This window comes from Trichomycterus rosablanca, chromosome 7 (assembly GCF_030014385.1).
Source record: "Trichomycterus rosablanca isolate fTriRos1 chromosome 7, fTriRos1.hap1, whole genome shotgun sequence".
NCBI classification, from domain to species: Eukaryota; Metazoa; Chordata; class Actinopteri; order Siluriformes; family Trichomycteridae; genus Trichomycterus; species Trichomycterus rosablanca.
This window is the reverse complement of record NC_085994.1, coordinates 22,209,388-22,226,964: the sequence shown is the minus strand read 5'-3', so window position 1 is coordinate 22,226,964 and position 17,577 is coordinate 22,209,388. Positions and strand designations below refer to the sequence as shown.

Here is a 17,577-nt window from a genome sequence, read left to right as displayed (position 1 = left end):
AACTGTTTCATTCCAAATTAAATCGGACTTTAAAAGGTGGCTTTTTAATACGGTACTTTATTTAGTAATACAGTCAGATGCAAACAATTCATTGCATCAAATAACCATTGAATTATGATGTCATAACATTTATTACTATAAAAAATAATGAAAATGAAAAACTGCATGTCAAGTCATGACCTGTTATGTATTTTATTGTGCTCTCTTTTACCAGCAATGCACCAAAACTGGAACCAAAAAACGAGTAAATAAAAAAGGGCAAAATACACCAAACGACATCAAAGTTGTCCGATTACACCAGTAATCACAAATGCCAATATTTATAGCCCTGTTTTTTTCCACAGTTCCACAGTACAATGTGTGTTTTCTTTTAATCCAGTCTCTGTAAAACACAGCAACCTTGCTGTAGTATTTGTATTCGTGTTCCAGTTGGCAAACGTTCAAGAAAAATCCTCTACAGCCTTGGACTTTGGACATGCAACACACATCACCAACACACTGTATATAAATAGCTTTAAAAACAATCAGGTAAAGTCACAGTAATAACTTGTTATTAATAAGTGCCACGTCAATATTAAGGCAAATTATTTTTCATATTATTCTTATTTGTATTATGGTTTATAACCATATTATGTCATGATACAGTTTAATCATAATAAAAAAAAATCCTCCCAGCATTACGCACGATACAGTCTTTAGTGTACAAACTCAACGTTCTGAAAGTATAAATAATGTTTTCTAATACATTTCCAGTCTTTTACTAGCAGCAGGTGAGCTATTGTGCGTTTACTTGATCCAGAGGTTCAGGCGGTACATCCAGCAGTTCGAACATATCGTCGATGACCTGCCACAGGCAGTTCTGTAAAGGAAAGTCGTTGTCCACCAGGTTGACTAAAAAGTAGTTGTCGTGGATGTACTGGATGATCATTCGGGAGGGGGATTCGTCCTCGTACAGTTTCCCCCACTGCTCGATCCACAGAGCAAACGCCTCATCCTGCAGGGAAACAAAAACAGCCCAAGTGTGAGTTTCAAACTGGTAAAGTATTTATGCCTCTTAACATTTTGCTAATTTGTCCTCTTAAATGCCATTTGTCATGGCATGTACTCTTAAATGCACACCTGGATTTGGGTAATTTGTACCATTTGTCATGGCATGTACTCTTAAATGCACACCTGGATTTAGGCAATTTGTCCCATTTGTCATGGCATGTCCTCCTAAATGCACACCTGGATTTGGGTAATTTGTACCATTTGTCATGGCATGTCCTCCTAAATGCACACCTGGATTTAGGCAATTGTTCCCCATTTGTTATGGCATGTCCATTAAAATGCACAAATGGATTTGGGCAATTTATCCCATTTTTCATGTCATATTATCCTAAATGCACACCTGGATTTGGGCAATTTGTCCCATTTTTCATGCCATGTCCTCTTAAATGCACACCTGGATTTGGGTAATTTGTTCCATTTATCCTGTCATATACTCCTAAATGCACACCTGAATTTGGGCAATTTGTCCCATTATTTATGTCATATATTATCTTAAATGCACACCTGGATTTGGGTCTCTGCAAGCTTTGAACACCTGGATTTGGGCAATTTGTCCCATTTGTCATGGCACATCCTCTTAAATGCACACCTGGATTTGGGCAATTTGTCCTATTTTTCATGTCATCTTCCTAAATGCACACCTGGATTTGGGCAAATGTTCCCCATTTGTTATGGCATGTCCTCTTAAATGCACACCTGGATTTTGGCAGTTTGTCCCATTTGTCATGTCATATTATCCTAAATGCACACCTGGATTTGGGTCTTCTTAGATATGTCTCTGCAAACTTTGAACACCTGGATTTGGGCAAACTGTCCTATTTGTCATGATTAATCCTCTTAAATGCACACCTACATTTGGGAAATTTGTCCCATTTGTCATGTCATATCCTCTTAAATGCACATCTGGATTTTGGCAATTTGTCCCATTTTCCATGTCACATCTTCCTAAATGCACGTCTGGATTTTGGCAATTTGTCCCATTTTCCATGTCACATCTTCCTAAATGCACGTCTGGATTTGGGCAGTTTGTCCCATTTGTCATGTCATATCCGCTTAAATGTACACTCGGATTTGGGTAATTTGTCCCATTTGTCATGACGTCCTCTTAAATGCACACCTGGATTTGGGTAATTTGTCCCATTTGTCATGACATACTCTTAAATGCACACCTGGATTTTGGCAGTTTATCCCATTTGTCATGGCATGTCCTCCTAAATGCACACCTAGATTTGGGCAATTTGTCCCATTTGTCATGGCATATCCTCTTAAGTGCACACCTGGATTTGGGTAATTCGTCCCATTTGTCATGGCATGTGCTCTTAAATGCACACCTGGTGGGTTGTGTTGCCCCAGCCTATGTCTTGAATGGCCTGAGGCTAACTGTGTTAGCTTAGTAAGCGAAAACTGCAGCAACGTAAAGTAGTGCATCTAAATAATCTGCCTTATAAATTTGATATCTTATTAGAATCCTCTCTATTTAGGCAGCTACCTAGGTAGGCAGCAATGCAGCTCACTAGGTTTTCAGACAGCCCCTATGTTTGGGTGTCCACAATTATCCAACACGACTATCCAAGCAAGGGTTAAGGGCAGCTATCCGAGGGTTAAGGGCAGCTGTGGGGCTTGAGTCCAGTTGCTTAACCAATGAGCCACCACTGGCCTCAATCCACATACTGTTAACACTTTAGGATTCCGTACAACCAGATACTTACCTTCCAGTACATAAAGCTGACAGGATCCACTACTGTTGGCTGGACGATTTCCCTTCCTGGGAAAATCCCCCAGGTTACAGCATTGGGCTGCATGTCGGGGGCGTTTGTAATATTCTTCCCCTATAAAAGAATCCACATTCACATAGGAGAAGACGACAAAATAGAAGCGCTAGTCTACAGGAGTGCACAGATGTGATTTACCTGTACATTTACTATGTGATAGTTCACACGTGGTTCATATTTCTTTAGGACTTCAAGAAGAGCGTTTACATTTTCACTTGATGTGAAGAACTCCAGGTATGCCTGATTGATAGAAACAAAGATATTTATTTTATATTTGCCTTGTACTGATAAGGACTGTATATTAATATTATTATAGTTTACTATTATTATATATTACTATATTATTAGTATTTCTTAACGATAACAGCATGACATAAGTGGATTTCTCGTGTTTCTTCTACCTTTTGGAAGACATATCCGCCCGGCGGGCCCCAGCCCACAATGGGATCTGAAGAAGGCTTGCCGTTAATGGCGGGCTGAGAGTTGATGGTGAGGACGCCTCTGCGGTTCACTTTCTCCAGCTCGTCCTTTAGCATGTTTGTCTCGGGAGCCAGAGGGTCATCGTTCCATGGAAGACACATGACCTGGAGAGAGCGAAAATTTCGAATGGATCATAGACGGCTTGTCTTGCACATCTGCAAACTGTATCACTGATACTACAACATGTCATTTTCATGTTTTACTACTGTTCTATCCTGGTCAGGGTCACAAAATCACTGGGCACAATGAAGAAACACACCCCAAACAAGACATCAGTCAGTCACTGGGCCTTAGCCATCCCCTCTCCCTCAGACATAGCCAATCATGTCACCGGCCGATATTACGACTAGGGATTCAAACACGAAATCCCAGCGGTAGTGGGCTAGTGTAATTTACCATTGTGCTACATGAGTAATATTGTGCAAATTGCAATATTGTGCAAAGATGCAAGTAATCAGTCACTAAGTAGTTGTATGAGTCCAAGGATCAAGACTGTGTTGGTTGTGTGTGTGGTCGTGTGTGTGTGGGTGTGAGTGAGTATGTGCATGTGTGAGTGTGTGTGTATGATCTTAGAGACCTTACTATTGACAAATATAGAGTCCGCTTGGCTGGTGCAGTGGTCTATTCCGCTAGCCCACCACGGCTTGAGATCCGATTTTGGCTGACCAGGCCCTGTGATGGATTCCTGTCTTGCCCAGGGAATGGGAACCATAAACACTGGTGTGGAAGCCTGCGCTGAACCCTGTCCTAAACCTCACTGAAAACCTCAGGAGTGAGCTGGATTGGAATGTGAGCCAGACCCTCTCTATAGACAGACTCCAAAACCTTGTGCTAAGCCTCCACAAAAGAGTAAAGGCTGTTATAGCTGCATATTAATGCCCATTTCAGAATAGGATCCACATGCCATAAAACAAATAATGACCCAATAAGGACCCAAGTCTAATGCTTTTGAAAGGAATTGTATTGTAATCCGCCTTAGAAATGGAACGTCTGAAATTTTCGTCTACCTTGTGTCCATTCTGATTGGGCTGTGCTATGATGTAATTGGTGAAGACTTCATACACGCTCTTCTCGCTGGTCAGCTCCTCACCCCACATCTTTAATAAGGCCTCTTTGGGAGATTTGCTCTTCAGGTAGAATAGATAGTAATCTGTCAGCTCACCGAAAGCTGGAGACGAGGAGTTCCCCCTGACGTGAAAGGAAATGAATTAGTGAAGTCTGTTAGCACTTGTTTGCTCTTGATATCAACTAAATCAAGAAATCCCAATTTTTTTAACTGCTTTTTTCCCTTTTTCTCCACCATTGGGGACCCCGATAGCATCCAAGGAGGGTGTATATTCACCTGACGCACACTCCCTTCTTATCCTCCCATATATCGGTGGAATTGCACGTGAAATTAGCTTCGTGTACGGAGAGCCATGTCCCTATCTCTGTGCTCCTTCACTTTCCGTACAGGCACCTGTGCAACTAAGGTCTATGCACAGTCTCATAACCCCATCCCTTAGTCCGGTCTTTTCCCACACAGCAGACTGGAGGACTGGAGGTCATTTTTGTCTGCTGCAGGCATTAGCCAATTGTCCTTGCTAGAGGGCGCCCAGCCAACCGGTAGCAGAGCTGAGATTCGAACCCAGGAGTTAGAAATCCAAATGTTATTACTATTTAAACTCTAAAATGATCCCAAACACTTCAAATTCCCTATATTTATATAGACAGATGTTGTAAATAGAAATACAATAAACAACTGGCTACCATCTTCCATTGGGAAAATCATCCCAGTCCTGCGTTCTGTAGATGTAACTCTTGGGCCTTGTTGCCCAAAAGATCGGCCTGACGTCTTCCACCTTCCGTTTTGGATGAGCGCTGACAGCCCAGGGCAGAGGTCGCCTTTAAAAAAAAAGAACTCCAGGTTAACAATTAGACCACAGCTAGTTAATAGAATTATTTGATATTTGATAATACACAAGTGCCTGTAATAGCCTCACCGAGGATCCTCGGCCCATAAGCCGATCTGCCGGAGCACATCGATGGTGGCCACCTCTCTGTTGAGCGTATAGAAATGCAGGCCAGGTACGTTGCCACTGTCTAGTAGCACCTTGCACATTTCCACAGCATGATGGATGCCGTAGTTCCTAATGGCAGCGTCGTTGTCCTTTATGGGCTCGATCACCTGCATGATCTCCTCTGGCACCTCCAATTTTGACAGCTTGACAAGTTGGCGTAGTGAGTGGTAGCCCTGCCATGGAGAAAACGATCCAAAAAATTATTTTCCTCATGTAGGAAAACAAAACCTACAATCTGAGTGTGAGTATAAGTCAGGAGAGGTTCATGTTTACTTCCATTAGTTACATAATACATGGATTATGTAACACAGTAAACCACTAGCCACTATCAAGTACACTATGTGGACAAAAGTATTGGGACACCTCTTCTAATTATTGAATTAATTGGTTTCACATGTTTCAAAACCATTACCAACAAGTGTAATAAATTAATTATAAAGACAGTAGATACTTCCAGCTTTGTTGGAAGTTTAGGGAAGGCCCTCTCCTGTTCCAGCATGACTGTGCCCCTGTGCACAAGCATTTACATTTTTAGCATTTGGCAGACGCCTTTATCCAAAGGGAGTTACAATTGAGACTGTATACATTGCATGCAATTGAGGGTTAAGGGCCTTGCTCAGGGGACCAACAGCAGCAATCTGGCAGATGTGGGGCTTGAACCAGAGACCGTCCAGTTACTAGTCCTGTACTTTAACCGCGGAGCTACAAATGCTTAGCTTAAAGGCCCTGAGCTCAGCACCATTTAACAGCTTTGGAATGAACTGGAACATCAACTGAGGCTTTCTTCGTTGTTTGACTAAATGGGCATAAATTCCCACATACATATTTCAAAGTCTTGTGAGAAGCCTTCTCAAAAGAGTGGCTGTTGTTCTAGCTGATCAGATCACATTGAGGTCATTGCCGTTTGTTTTGGAAATTGGATGTTCAACAAGCTCATGGTCATGTGTCCAAATACTTTTGGCCATATTTTGAAATCTCAAATGTGACTCCCTAGACATATGGTGGAGTAAATGCTGCAGTATCGACACTGACATTGGAGATAAGGTAAGGAACAGTGTTCATTTGGGACAGTGTCAGCTTAAATTTACATTTTCGACATTTAGCAGACGGCTTTATCCAAAGTATATAGTCTAAGCAATTGAGGGTTAAGACCCTTGATCAAGGGCCTAACAGTGACAACCTGGCAGTGGTGGGGCTTGAACTGGCAATCTTCTGATTACTGGACCAGTACCTTAACCACTAGGCTACAGCTGCCCATATGGTGTACATCCAGCCTAACAAACCTAACTGGAACATGTTGGGCTGTTTGGGGTGATACAGCTGCCCAGTTCACTTGTCCACTTGGCAGGTGCATTTAAAACACAGCCCTACAAAAAATTGGCCCATAAGCCCCAGCTAGTAGTTTATCCACCAATGATGTGACACATTCAGATATGTCCCTGAACACTAGGCCTTGGTTTGGCACTTGGGTGATGCAGTGATTTATCTGGGTTTGAATCTCAGTGGTGGTGTCAGCTGGCTGGGTGTCTACGCAGACATGATTGGCTATGTCTAGGGGGGGAATGGCTGAAGCCCTGTGTTGGACTGGCACCCATTGCAGGGTATTCCTGTCTTGCACTCACCGTGTTGCTACCCTGACCTGGATGAAACGGTTGTACAACCACAGCTGAGATTCTCATTGGCCAGCATTCCCTTCAACACCTTTCAGTGATGGAATCTCACCGACAGCTGTAACGCGTTTGGCTTAATATGGTATAAACTCAGTAAATGCCCCACTACTAGTGCAGACACCTTGACAGACATCCCAAGTTGCAAAAACTCATTTCAGGGAGGTACCCCCAAGCCTTCATCCCCCCCCCCCCCTCCCCAAAGAAAGCTAAAAACCTCTCGCACACACCAAAGTATATGGGTGATAGCAGAACTTTTAGGAGCTGCTAACTGAGCTACTAAACTAACTGTTCGTGTCACAAACACTTTGGTAGTAATGTGTACTACATAGTGCACTAGATAGTGTGAAAGATAATAGATTTATGTTCCATACATAGTGCATTAGATTGTATATTAGAAAAGAATTCATGTTCCTTACTTAGTGCACTAGATAGTGTACTAGATAATAGACTTGTGTTTCTTACATAATGCTTTAGGTAGCGTATTAGTTAACGGATTTAGGTTCCCTACATAGTGCACTAAATTGTATATTAGATAATGGATTTATGTTCCGTACATAGTGCACTAGATTGTGTATTAGAATAGAATTTATGTTCCTTACTTAGTGCACTAGATAGTGAATTAGACAATTGGTTTACGTTCCCTACACAGTGCACTAGATTATACTGTATATCAGATCACGGATTTATGTTCCCTACATAGTGCACTAGATTATATATCAGATCACGGATTTATGTTCCCTACATAGTGCACTAGATAGTGTATTAGATAATGCATTCATGTTCACTACATAGTGCACTAGAAAGTATAACTACATGATGATTTGTGTTCCTTACATAGTGCACTAGATAGTGTATTACATAATTAAGTATGTTCCCTACATAGTGCACTAGATAGTGTATTACATAATTATGTTCCCTACATAGTGCACTAGATTGTATATTTGATCATAGATTTATGTTCCCTACTTAGTGCACTAGACAGTATATTAGACAATTGATTTATGTTCCCTACTTAGTGCACTAGACAGTATATTAGACAATTGATTTATGTTCCCTACTTAGTGCACTACACAGTATATTAGACAATTGATTTATGTTCCCTACACAGTGCGCTAGATTGTATATCAGATAACGGATTTAATACGCGATCGGGAAAAAGTCTGTGTCGCCTGCGTGCGCGTGTGTGTCGCTCTTAGCCGCTCGTTCTAGATTCCGGGAGATTTTATCTGACTTGCGGGCATCAGGGAGCCGCTATGTATATGCGGGAGACTCCCGGAACTTCTGGGAGATTTGGGATGTCTGCCTTGACCAGACCACAGGGGTTGTAACTGTACAGCAACAATGACACCCAGTCGACTTTTCTTTCTAAGGCAAGACCAAATGTGCCTGTTTGGACGCCTGGCTGGGTCGATAGAGGTTTCCGTCTCTTTGATTCTGTGTCCTGAATCAGAAGTACCTGTAGGGGGAAAATGCCAGGTAGAACTGGACAGGTGATGCCTATAGCTCTGCAGTCCTTGAGGAATTTGAGAAACGTCTCTGCTCTGAAGAAAAGCTGCGTGACGATGAAGTGTGCTCCAGCGTCTACTTTCTCTTTCAAGTGTTTCAGGTCATCTTCATAGCTTGTGGCCTCTGGATGTCCAGTCGGGTAGCCTGCCAGGAAAGAAGAAGGGGCTAAGCTTTCATGAACTGACCAGGATGGACCAGAAACCCAGAGACACAGACTTACCAGCGACACAGACGTCAAAGTAGTCATCGAATTCTGTTCGAATGTGCTTCACCAGGTCTACAGCGTAGTTAAACCCTCCCTCTTCTTCCTCCCAGTCTGCTCCCACTGGATCTGGACAGATTTTCAGAGATCCATTAATGTTCTGCAGGCATTCTGTGGTAGCAAGTGACCAACATGTCTGGATCTCTTACCTCCTCTTAGCGCCATGATGTTTTTCAATCCGAGGTGCTTAGCCTTGCTCAGGTAGGACGTGAGCTTCTCTTTCGTTTGCTTGCAGCAGGTCAGGTGGAGGACGCTTTCTAGGCCGCAGTAGTTGACTGCCGTGCTTGCGATCATCATGGACGAGGTCTCTTTGTCGGAGCCGGGGTCGCCCGCTGGGTGCCACGTGATGTCGATGAAGAGAGGCCCGCCAGATCCCATGCGGTCGAATCTTGACAAAACAACATTATACCCTTCAGTTTAACATAGTTTTTAACTGGCATCATGGAACTGTATGGGCATTTGGAGTTGCCAAAGAGTAATTACAACCTACATGTAGGGCTGTCGCGGTGAAAGAATTTCCCCTTGCGATATTCAACCTGTCTCAATATCGCGGTATGCGGTAATATCGCCATTTTTTTTTGTTTTTGAAAATTACTTAATTAATCTGCATTTTAGAGCTATATAAACAAGCTTTATTGTTAGGCTATGATTCGGTATATTATTGCTTTATAATGACAAAGATGAGACAGCTTTAAGACCAATGAAATGCGTGTTTAATGTTAAATACAGAACAGAGCAGGGATGCGCGTCTTTTCTCTATTAAAAAAAGGTTTAAATTTAGCTCCTAGGCTAGATATACAGTGTGAAACGAAAAAAAAAAGGGTTTAGGCTAACTATTGTAAATACACATCTAATCAAAATATGGTAAAAAAGAAATATAATAAAGTCTGTAAGAGTTTAAACCTGCGTTATTATGCGTGCTAGAAGAACCAACACGTTCATCTGATGTGGTTTAGAGAGAATCTGAGTGGGGTAGCGATGTTCCCCTCGGTACTAAAACTCTCTCTGATGGGGCTCGTTACACTAATACACGTGTACTGTACCTGCATGCGACTTTACAATGCGACAAACTATCTATTTAGTAGGTATAATTAACATAACAATATATACTACATTTCAAATTATTATTCGTTTCAATACATTTTTATTCAACGAAAAAATACATTTAAATCATTCCAGCAAGACCAGAAAGAGAATATTTGCAGGCTGCAATGCCATATTAACCGTCATTAAGTGTTTTAGTTCACCAAGGCTGTTTGAATATAGTCTAAATTACAAGTATTTATTGAGTGTGAACTCAATTTGATCATTAATAAACTTGCCTATAATTCCTGTTGCGATTGTTTACATTTTAAAACACAAAGCCTGACACTCAGCAGCAACGCATGAGAACAGGTTGCGGGAAAATGACGCTCCTAGCTCATTTTCATTATGAATTCATTTAACATTTATTATGCCCGAATGTAAGCGTAAAACAAGATGGACCCTGCAACAATATAAACAAAAAAAAATAGAAGAAAGAAAGAAAAAACGTGAACACTGCCAAATGTGAACACGTGAAAATGTGAACTGTGTTGCGGTTGCTTGGCATGCCCTGCGGTTGGCTGGTCTATACCGCGATATTTCAAAATTGCGGTTAGCGCGACAGCTCTACCTACATGTAGGCAACATGTGGTCAGCGACTAGTTCCTATATTCTACAAATGCTTTACCTCCCAATCTACTTATTTCCAATTCCCAGACTGTTACTTTCTCTGCTATTATCTTTGTGTAATCACAAAGAGCTTCTTTTTACCCGCCAGAGGCGGAGTCTCACACAGAGGCTTGTAGTGAAAATGCATCCAAATATCACTTGTCGTCCATGCACTCATCTTTTGTAAATAAATCCTTCTCTCTTAATTCTCTTGGCACCTCACACTTCTCTTGTCAGTGACAAGTTGACACTTGGCATCATGGGGGATAGGGATAAGGAAGGGGGGTGGACTCACCTACCAATCGGATGGGTATATTAATGAGTCAATGGTTCAAGGGGGATGGTCATCAACAAACTGACATGGTAACTTGACCCAGTCAGGCAGCCACAGTGGCACCAAAACAAACAGTCAATAAATTACCATGGGGGAATGGCTGTGATACTCCTTAAGTGGTACAGTCCTAAAGTAACCTGTAAGCATTTGCATTTTAATAATAATATAACTATATTTTGTTGTTTTGCTTAAAGAAAATATGCTGCATTACTATCTATACCACTACTACTGATAATAATAATAATAATAATAATAATAGCATGTGTGTTTAACCGCTTGTTTATTGGAATATTTAACTTATTACTTAGATTCATGGACTGGAGTGAAGTCGGTTCAGCCAAATCATCTGAGTCTGCTGTGTTTTCGGTGAGTCTGCTCACTCGCCTAGTGTACTTATCAGCAGCCAGTCAGAGGACTCATATGATCTGGGTTAATTGAGACCTCAAACTCGTGATTCCTGATTCAGTACGAAGATTCGAATCATTAACCCGGGTGATTCAGGAACCGCCCAGCTCTAATAAGGAGCCACACTCTTCATGCAGATGCCTCAGAGGTCCGATTTGCTAAGGCCAAGAAGAACCCAGTTGACTGCCCTCCCTCAGGCACCATGAATCATGCGTGTTGGATACTAGGCCAGGTTGATAACACCATCGACATTCGAATTTGAGAGTTTTTTATAGCCAAATAGGGCAACTGTAGCCTAGTGGTTAAGGTACTGGACTGATAATTGAAAGGTCGCTGGTTCAAGCCACACCAATGCCAGGTTGCCATTGTTGGGCCCCTAAGCAAGGCCCTTAACCCTTAATTGCTTAGACAATGTACTATCACAGTACTGTAAGTCACTTTGGACAAAAATGCGACTGCTAAATGCCAAAAATGTAAATGTAAATAGGATTAAAAGGATGAGAGATTTGGCTAATGGATCCAAATGATCATCATGCAAAACAATACTGCAACATTTATTGAACCTCTGACTCTAGCCAACCCAAGTTCCGATTCTAGAAGTATTAGCCATTGGCTTCACACGTGCTGAAGGAGGCGTGTGGTTGCCCACTGCACTTACTTAACCAATGACAGTGCCATGCAAACAGCAGGGGTCATCAGGGTGCCAAGGGTATCCAAATTAGGTCAATGCAAATAATGTAGCGAATTCAATAAATAATCAATACAATTTATCTGACAATTCAAATTGTTCCGCACTGCTTGTCATTGTACCTAAACTAAAATAATAATAATGATAAGCACATAAACATTACAGTTCTCACCTGGATATAAGATTGACCGCTCCACCAGCGGTGCGAGGAGGAAAAAACTCCAGGGAAAACCAGCGGTCCCCAGACTCGATCCGTCTCCTCATCTTGTCCCTCAGTCTGTCTCCGCGATCCGCCTCCCCAACTGGAGTAGAACATCGTGAACTCTCTTTGGAGCTTTCTCCGCTGTTACTGGCACCGCTCGAGTCACTTTTACATCCCTGCCAGCCGGTGTCGACTCTCTGATTCACCATGATATCTACAGGAATATAACTCATATCAGTAAACAGCTGCAAACTGTAGATAACATGATGTAATAACAGCATGATTTACGACAGACAACTAATGTCATCAGTTATCACCAGATGCTGGTGCTTTTATAACGTCTATTTTAATTACTAGTAGTACTAAAGGAGGGTAATATTTTTACAAATCTTTATCACATCCTGCAAACCGCTCCAGTATACACTGCATACTGCTCCAGTGTATCTCCAGTATATACTACATACTGCTCAAGTATGTACTACATACAGCAAACTGCTCCAGTGTATCTCCAGTATATACTACATACTGCTCAAGTATTTACTACATACAGCAAACTGCTCCAGTGTATCTCCAGTATATACTACATACTGCTCAAGTATGTACTACATACAGCAAACTGCTCCAGTGTATCTCCAGTATATACTACATACTGCTCAAGTATGTACTACATACAGCAAACTGCTCCAGTGTATCTCCAGTATATACTACATACTGCTCAAGTATTTACTACATACAGCAAACTGCTCCAGTGTATCTCCAGTATATACTACATACTGCTCAAGTATGTACTACATACAGCAAACTGCTCCAGTGTATCTCCAGTATATACTACATACTGCTCAAGTATGTACTACATACAGCAAACTGCTCCAGTGTATCTCCAGTATATACTACATACTGCACCAATATATACAACAAACAGCAAATCTCTCGAAATTTATTCTTCCCTCAAAATAACTCAATATACAGCCATTAATGTCTAAACCACCGGCAACAAAAGTGAGTACACCCCTTAGTGAAAGTTCCTGAAGTGTCAATATTTTGTGTGGCCACCATTATTTCCCAGAACTGCCTTAACTCTCCTGGGCATGGAGTTTACCAGAGCTTCACAGGTTGCCACTGGAATGCTTTTCCACTCCTCCATGACGACATCATGGAGCTGGCGGATATTCGAGACTTTGCGCTCCTCCACCTTCCGCTTGAGGATGCCCCAAAGATGTTCTATTGGGTTTAGGTCTGGAGACATGCTTGGCCAGTCCATCACCTTTACCCTCAGCCTCTTCAATAAAGCAGTGGTCGTCTTAGAGGTGTGTTTGGGGTCATTATCATGCTGGAACACTGCCCTGCGACCCAGTTTCCGGAGGGAGGGGATCATGCTCTGCTTCAGTATTTCACAGTACATATTGGAGTTAATGTGTCCCTCAATGAAATGTAACTCCCCAACACCTGCTGCACTCATGCAGCCCCAGACCATGGCATTCCCACCACCATGCTTGACTGTAGGCATGACACACTTATCTTTGTACTCCTCACCTGATTGCCGCCACACATGCTTGAGACCATCTGAACCAAAAAAATTAATCTTGGTCTCATCAGACCATAGGACATGGTTCCAGTAATCCATGTCCTTTGTTGACATGTCTTCAGCAAACTGTTTGCGGGCTTTCTTGTGTAGAGACTTCAGAAGAGGCTTCCTTCTGGGGTGACAGCCATGCAGACCAATTTGATGTAGTGTGCGGCGTATGGTCTGAGCACTGACAGGCTGACCCCCCACCTTTTCAATCTCTGCAGCAATGCTGACAGCACTCCTGCGCCTATCTTTCAAAGACAGCAGTTGGATGTGACGCTGAGCACGTGCACTCAGTTTCTTTGGACGACCAACGCGAGGTCTGTTCTGAGTGGACCCTGCTCTTTTAAAACGCTGGATGATCTTGGCCACTGTGCTGCAGCTCAGTTTCAGGGTGTTGGCAATCTTCTTGTAGCATTGGCCATCTTCATGTAGCGCAACAATTCGTCTTTTAAGATCCTCAGAGAGTTCTTTGCCATGAGGTGCCATGTTGGAACTTTCAGTGACCAGTATGAGAGAGTGTGAGAGCTGTACTACTAAATTGAACACACCTGCTCCCTATGCACACCTGAGACCTAGTAACACTAACAAATCACATGATATTTTGGAGGGAAAATGACAAGCAGTGCTCAATTTTGACATTTAGGGGTGTAGTCTCTTAGGGGTGTACTCACTTTTGTTGCCGGTGGTTTAGACATTAATGGCTGTATATTGAGTTATTTTGAGGGAAGAATAAATTTACACTGTTATATAAGCTGCACACAGACTACTTTTCATTGTGTCAAAGTGTCATTTTGTCAGTGTTGTCCCATGAAAAGATATACTTAAATATCTGCAGAAATGTGAGGGGTGTACTCACTTTTGTGATACACTGTATACTACATACAGCATACTGCTCCAGTATATACTACATACAATAAACCGTTCCAGTATATACTACATACTGCTCAAGTATATACTACATATAGCATACTGCTCCAGCATATACTACATACTGCTCAGGTACATACTATATACAGCAAACCACTCCAGTTTATACTACATACTGCCCTAGTGTATACTACATACAGCATACTGATCTTGTATATACTACATACTATTGAAGTAGGTATGTACATCATGCTGTAAACTGCTCCAGTATATTCTACACACTGCCCTAGTGTATACTACATACAGCAAGCCACTTCAGTATATACTGTATAACATAATGCATACTGCTCCAGTATATTAAAATAATGGCATTTAAAAAAAAAAAAAAGCATAAATTCCCTTATGTATATTCTACATACTACTCCAGTATATACAACATACAGCAAGACACTTCAGTATATACTGTATAACATAATGCATACTGCTCCAGTATGTATATTAAAATAATGGCTTTAAAAAAAAAAAAAAAATGTATACATTCCCTTATGTATATCCTACATACTACTCCAGTATATACAACATACAGCAAGCCACTTCAGTATATACTGTATAACATAATGCATACTGCTCCAGTATATTAAAATAATGGCTTTTTTTAATGTATAAATTCCCTTATGTATATCCTACATACTACTCCAGTATATATAACATGCAACAAACAGCTCCATTATATACTACAAACAGCTCCAGTATATCCTACATAAAACTCCAGTATATATAACACGCAACAAACAGCTCCAGTATATCCTATATAAAACTCCAGTATATATAACATGCAACAAACAGCTCCAGTATATCCTACATAAAACTCCAGTATATATAACATGCAACAAACAGCTCCAGTATATCCTATATAAAACTCCAGTATATATAACATGCAACAAACAGCTCCAGTATATCCTACATAAAACTCCAGTATATATAACATGCAACAAACAGCTCCAGTATATCCTATATAAAACTCCAGTATATATAACATGCAACAAACAGCTCCAGTATATCCTACATAAAACTCCAGTATATATAACATGCAACAAACAGCTCCAGTATATCCTACATAAAACTCCAGTATATATAACATGCAACAAACAGCTCCAGTATATCCTATATAAAACTCCAGTATATATAACATGCAACAAACAGCTCCAGTATATCCTATATAAAACTCCAGTATATATAACATGCAACAAACAGCTCCAGTATATCCTACATAAAACTCCAGTATATATAACATGCAACAAACAGCTCCAGTATATCCTACATAAAACTCCAGTATATATAACATGCAACAAACAGCTCCAGTATATCCTACATAAAACTCCAGTATATATAACATGCAACAAACAGCTCCAGTATATCCTATATAAAACTCCAGTATATATAACATGCAACAAACAGCTCCAGTATATCCTACATAAAACTCCAGTATATATAACATGCAACAAACAGCTCCAGTATATCCTACATAAAACTCCAGTATATATAACATGCAACAAACAGCTCCAGTATATCCTATATAAAACTCCAGTATATATAACATGCAACAAACAGCTCCAGTATATCCTATATAAAACTCCAGTATATATAACATGCAACAAACAGCTCCAGTATATCCTATATAAAACTCCAGTATATATAACATGCAACAAACAGCTCCAGTATATCCTACATAAAACTCCAGTATATATAACATGCAACAAACAGCTCCAGTATACACTACATACTAAAATATTATTTATATGTTATAACATTGCATTATATTCTGTTCTATTCTAGTATAAGTATATATTTGGATAGATAGATCACTTTATTGATCCCAGAGGTTAATTCCCTGTAACCATTCAGATGTTTGTATTTATGTATTTATTTATTTGCACATTTTTATTACTTTTATGACTAAAATATTTCCTGAAAACCAGGGTTCGAGCCTCATTCTTTATTCACGTTTTAGTCAGTGTGAGCGACAGGGTGGCAAAGCTGGCAAGGTATGTGCCGCACAGCAACAAGGGTCCTGAGCACCTGGGTTCGATCCATCAATCATCAATTCGATCAGTGTCTGTGAGGAGTTTTCGCATGTTCTCCATGCCCTATGATGGTCCGATGACCGATCAGGGGTGAATACTTGATTTGTCCAGTGTGTCCAATTGGCACCAGACACATCACGACCCTGACCATAGCTTGAAGAAGCGGTTCGTAAATGAATGAATGAACTAGTACAAAATGACTGTATGATGCCCAAAAATAAAAAAAAGTCGTTCATTAAATACATTAAAATAGTGACCAAAACTCAAAAGAAAATATCGCGATGTTGTATTTGTGTCCTAAAACAGTAAGTCAGTACTTACAGTAAATAGTACATTATAGCAAAATGTTGTTTTTAATGAAGTTACATTAACTTTACTGGAATTACCAGTTTAACTTACATATTACAAGTAAATAACCTTATGTATAAGATTCCAGGTTATTAGAAATATCTTTAATTTTCGGCGCTAGCTACAGTGGAGAAAGTGCGTCTCTTTTCAGAACATGTGCATAGCTGCTCCGGAGTGGTTTTAGCCAGTTAGCTTAATAAGCTAATACAACAATAAAAGTACTCTAGATTAAAGCAAATTAAAAACAAAAATTAAACAAATGTTGTTTGTTTACCTTAAATACTTTTTCCTGGTATTTCCGTATGAAATAACTGGTATTACACCGTTCGGACTATAGTTTTAGGCAGCATCAGGGCACCAGCTAAAGAGACCACTATAGTTAGAGTGGGCGGAGTCTCGTACACATACCGCACCCCTTTAAAGGGGACGTGCAGCTCAGCGCATGCTCAGAACTGTCTTGTTTAAAATAGTATACTGTTCAAGTATATACTACATACTGCATACTGCATACTGCTCAAGTATATACTACATACTGCTCATTTAAATACTGCATACTGCTCAAGTATATACTACATACTGCTCATTTA

The 17,577-nt window shown here is 40.7% G+C and overlaps 1 protein-coding gene across 1 annotated transcript; it reads right to left on the bottom strand.

The window, feature by feature from the left end:
* Nucleotides 1–37: 37 nt before the first annotated feature.
* On the bottom strand, nt 38–17,353 carry mthfr (methylenetetrahydrofolate reductase (NAD(P)H)). The gene is made up of 12 exons (XM_062998517.1): nt 17,265–17,353; nt 12,092–12,335; nt 8,950–9,188; nt 8,759–8,869; nt 8,489–8,682; nt 5,285–5,535; nt 5,052–5,186; nt 4,310–4,490; nt 3,224–3,406; nt 2,961–3,062; nt 2,760–2,879; nt 38–994 (listed from the first exon to the last, which is right to left on the bottom strand). The coding sequence occupies exons 2-12, from the start codon at nt 12,328–12,330 to the stop codon at nt 776–778; spliced, it is 1,974 nt and encodes a 657-aa protein (XP_062854587.1). The 5' UTR covers nt 12,331–12,335; nt 17,265–17,353; the 3' UTR covers nt 38–775.
* Between the last annotated feature and the right edge of the window lie 224 nt (nt 17,354–17,577).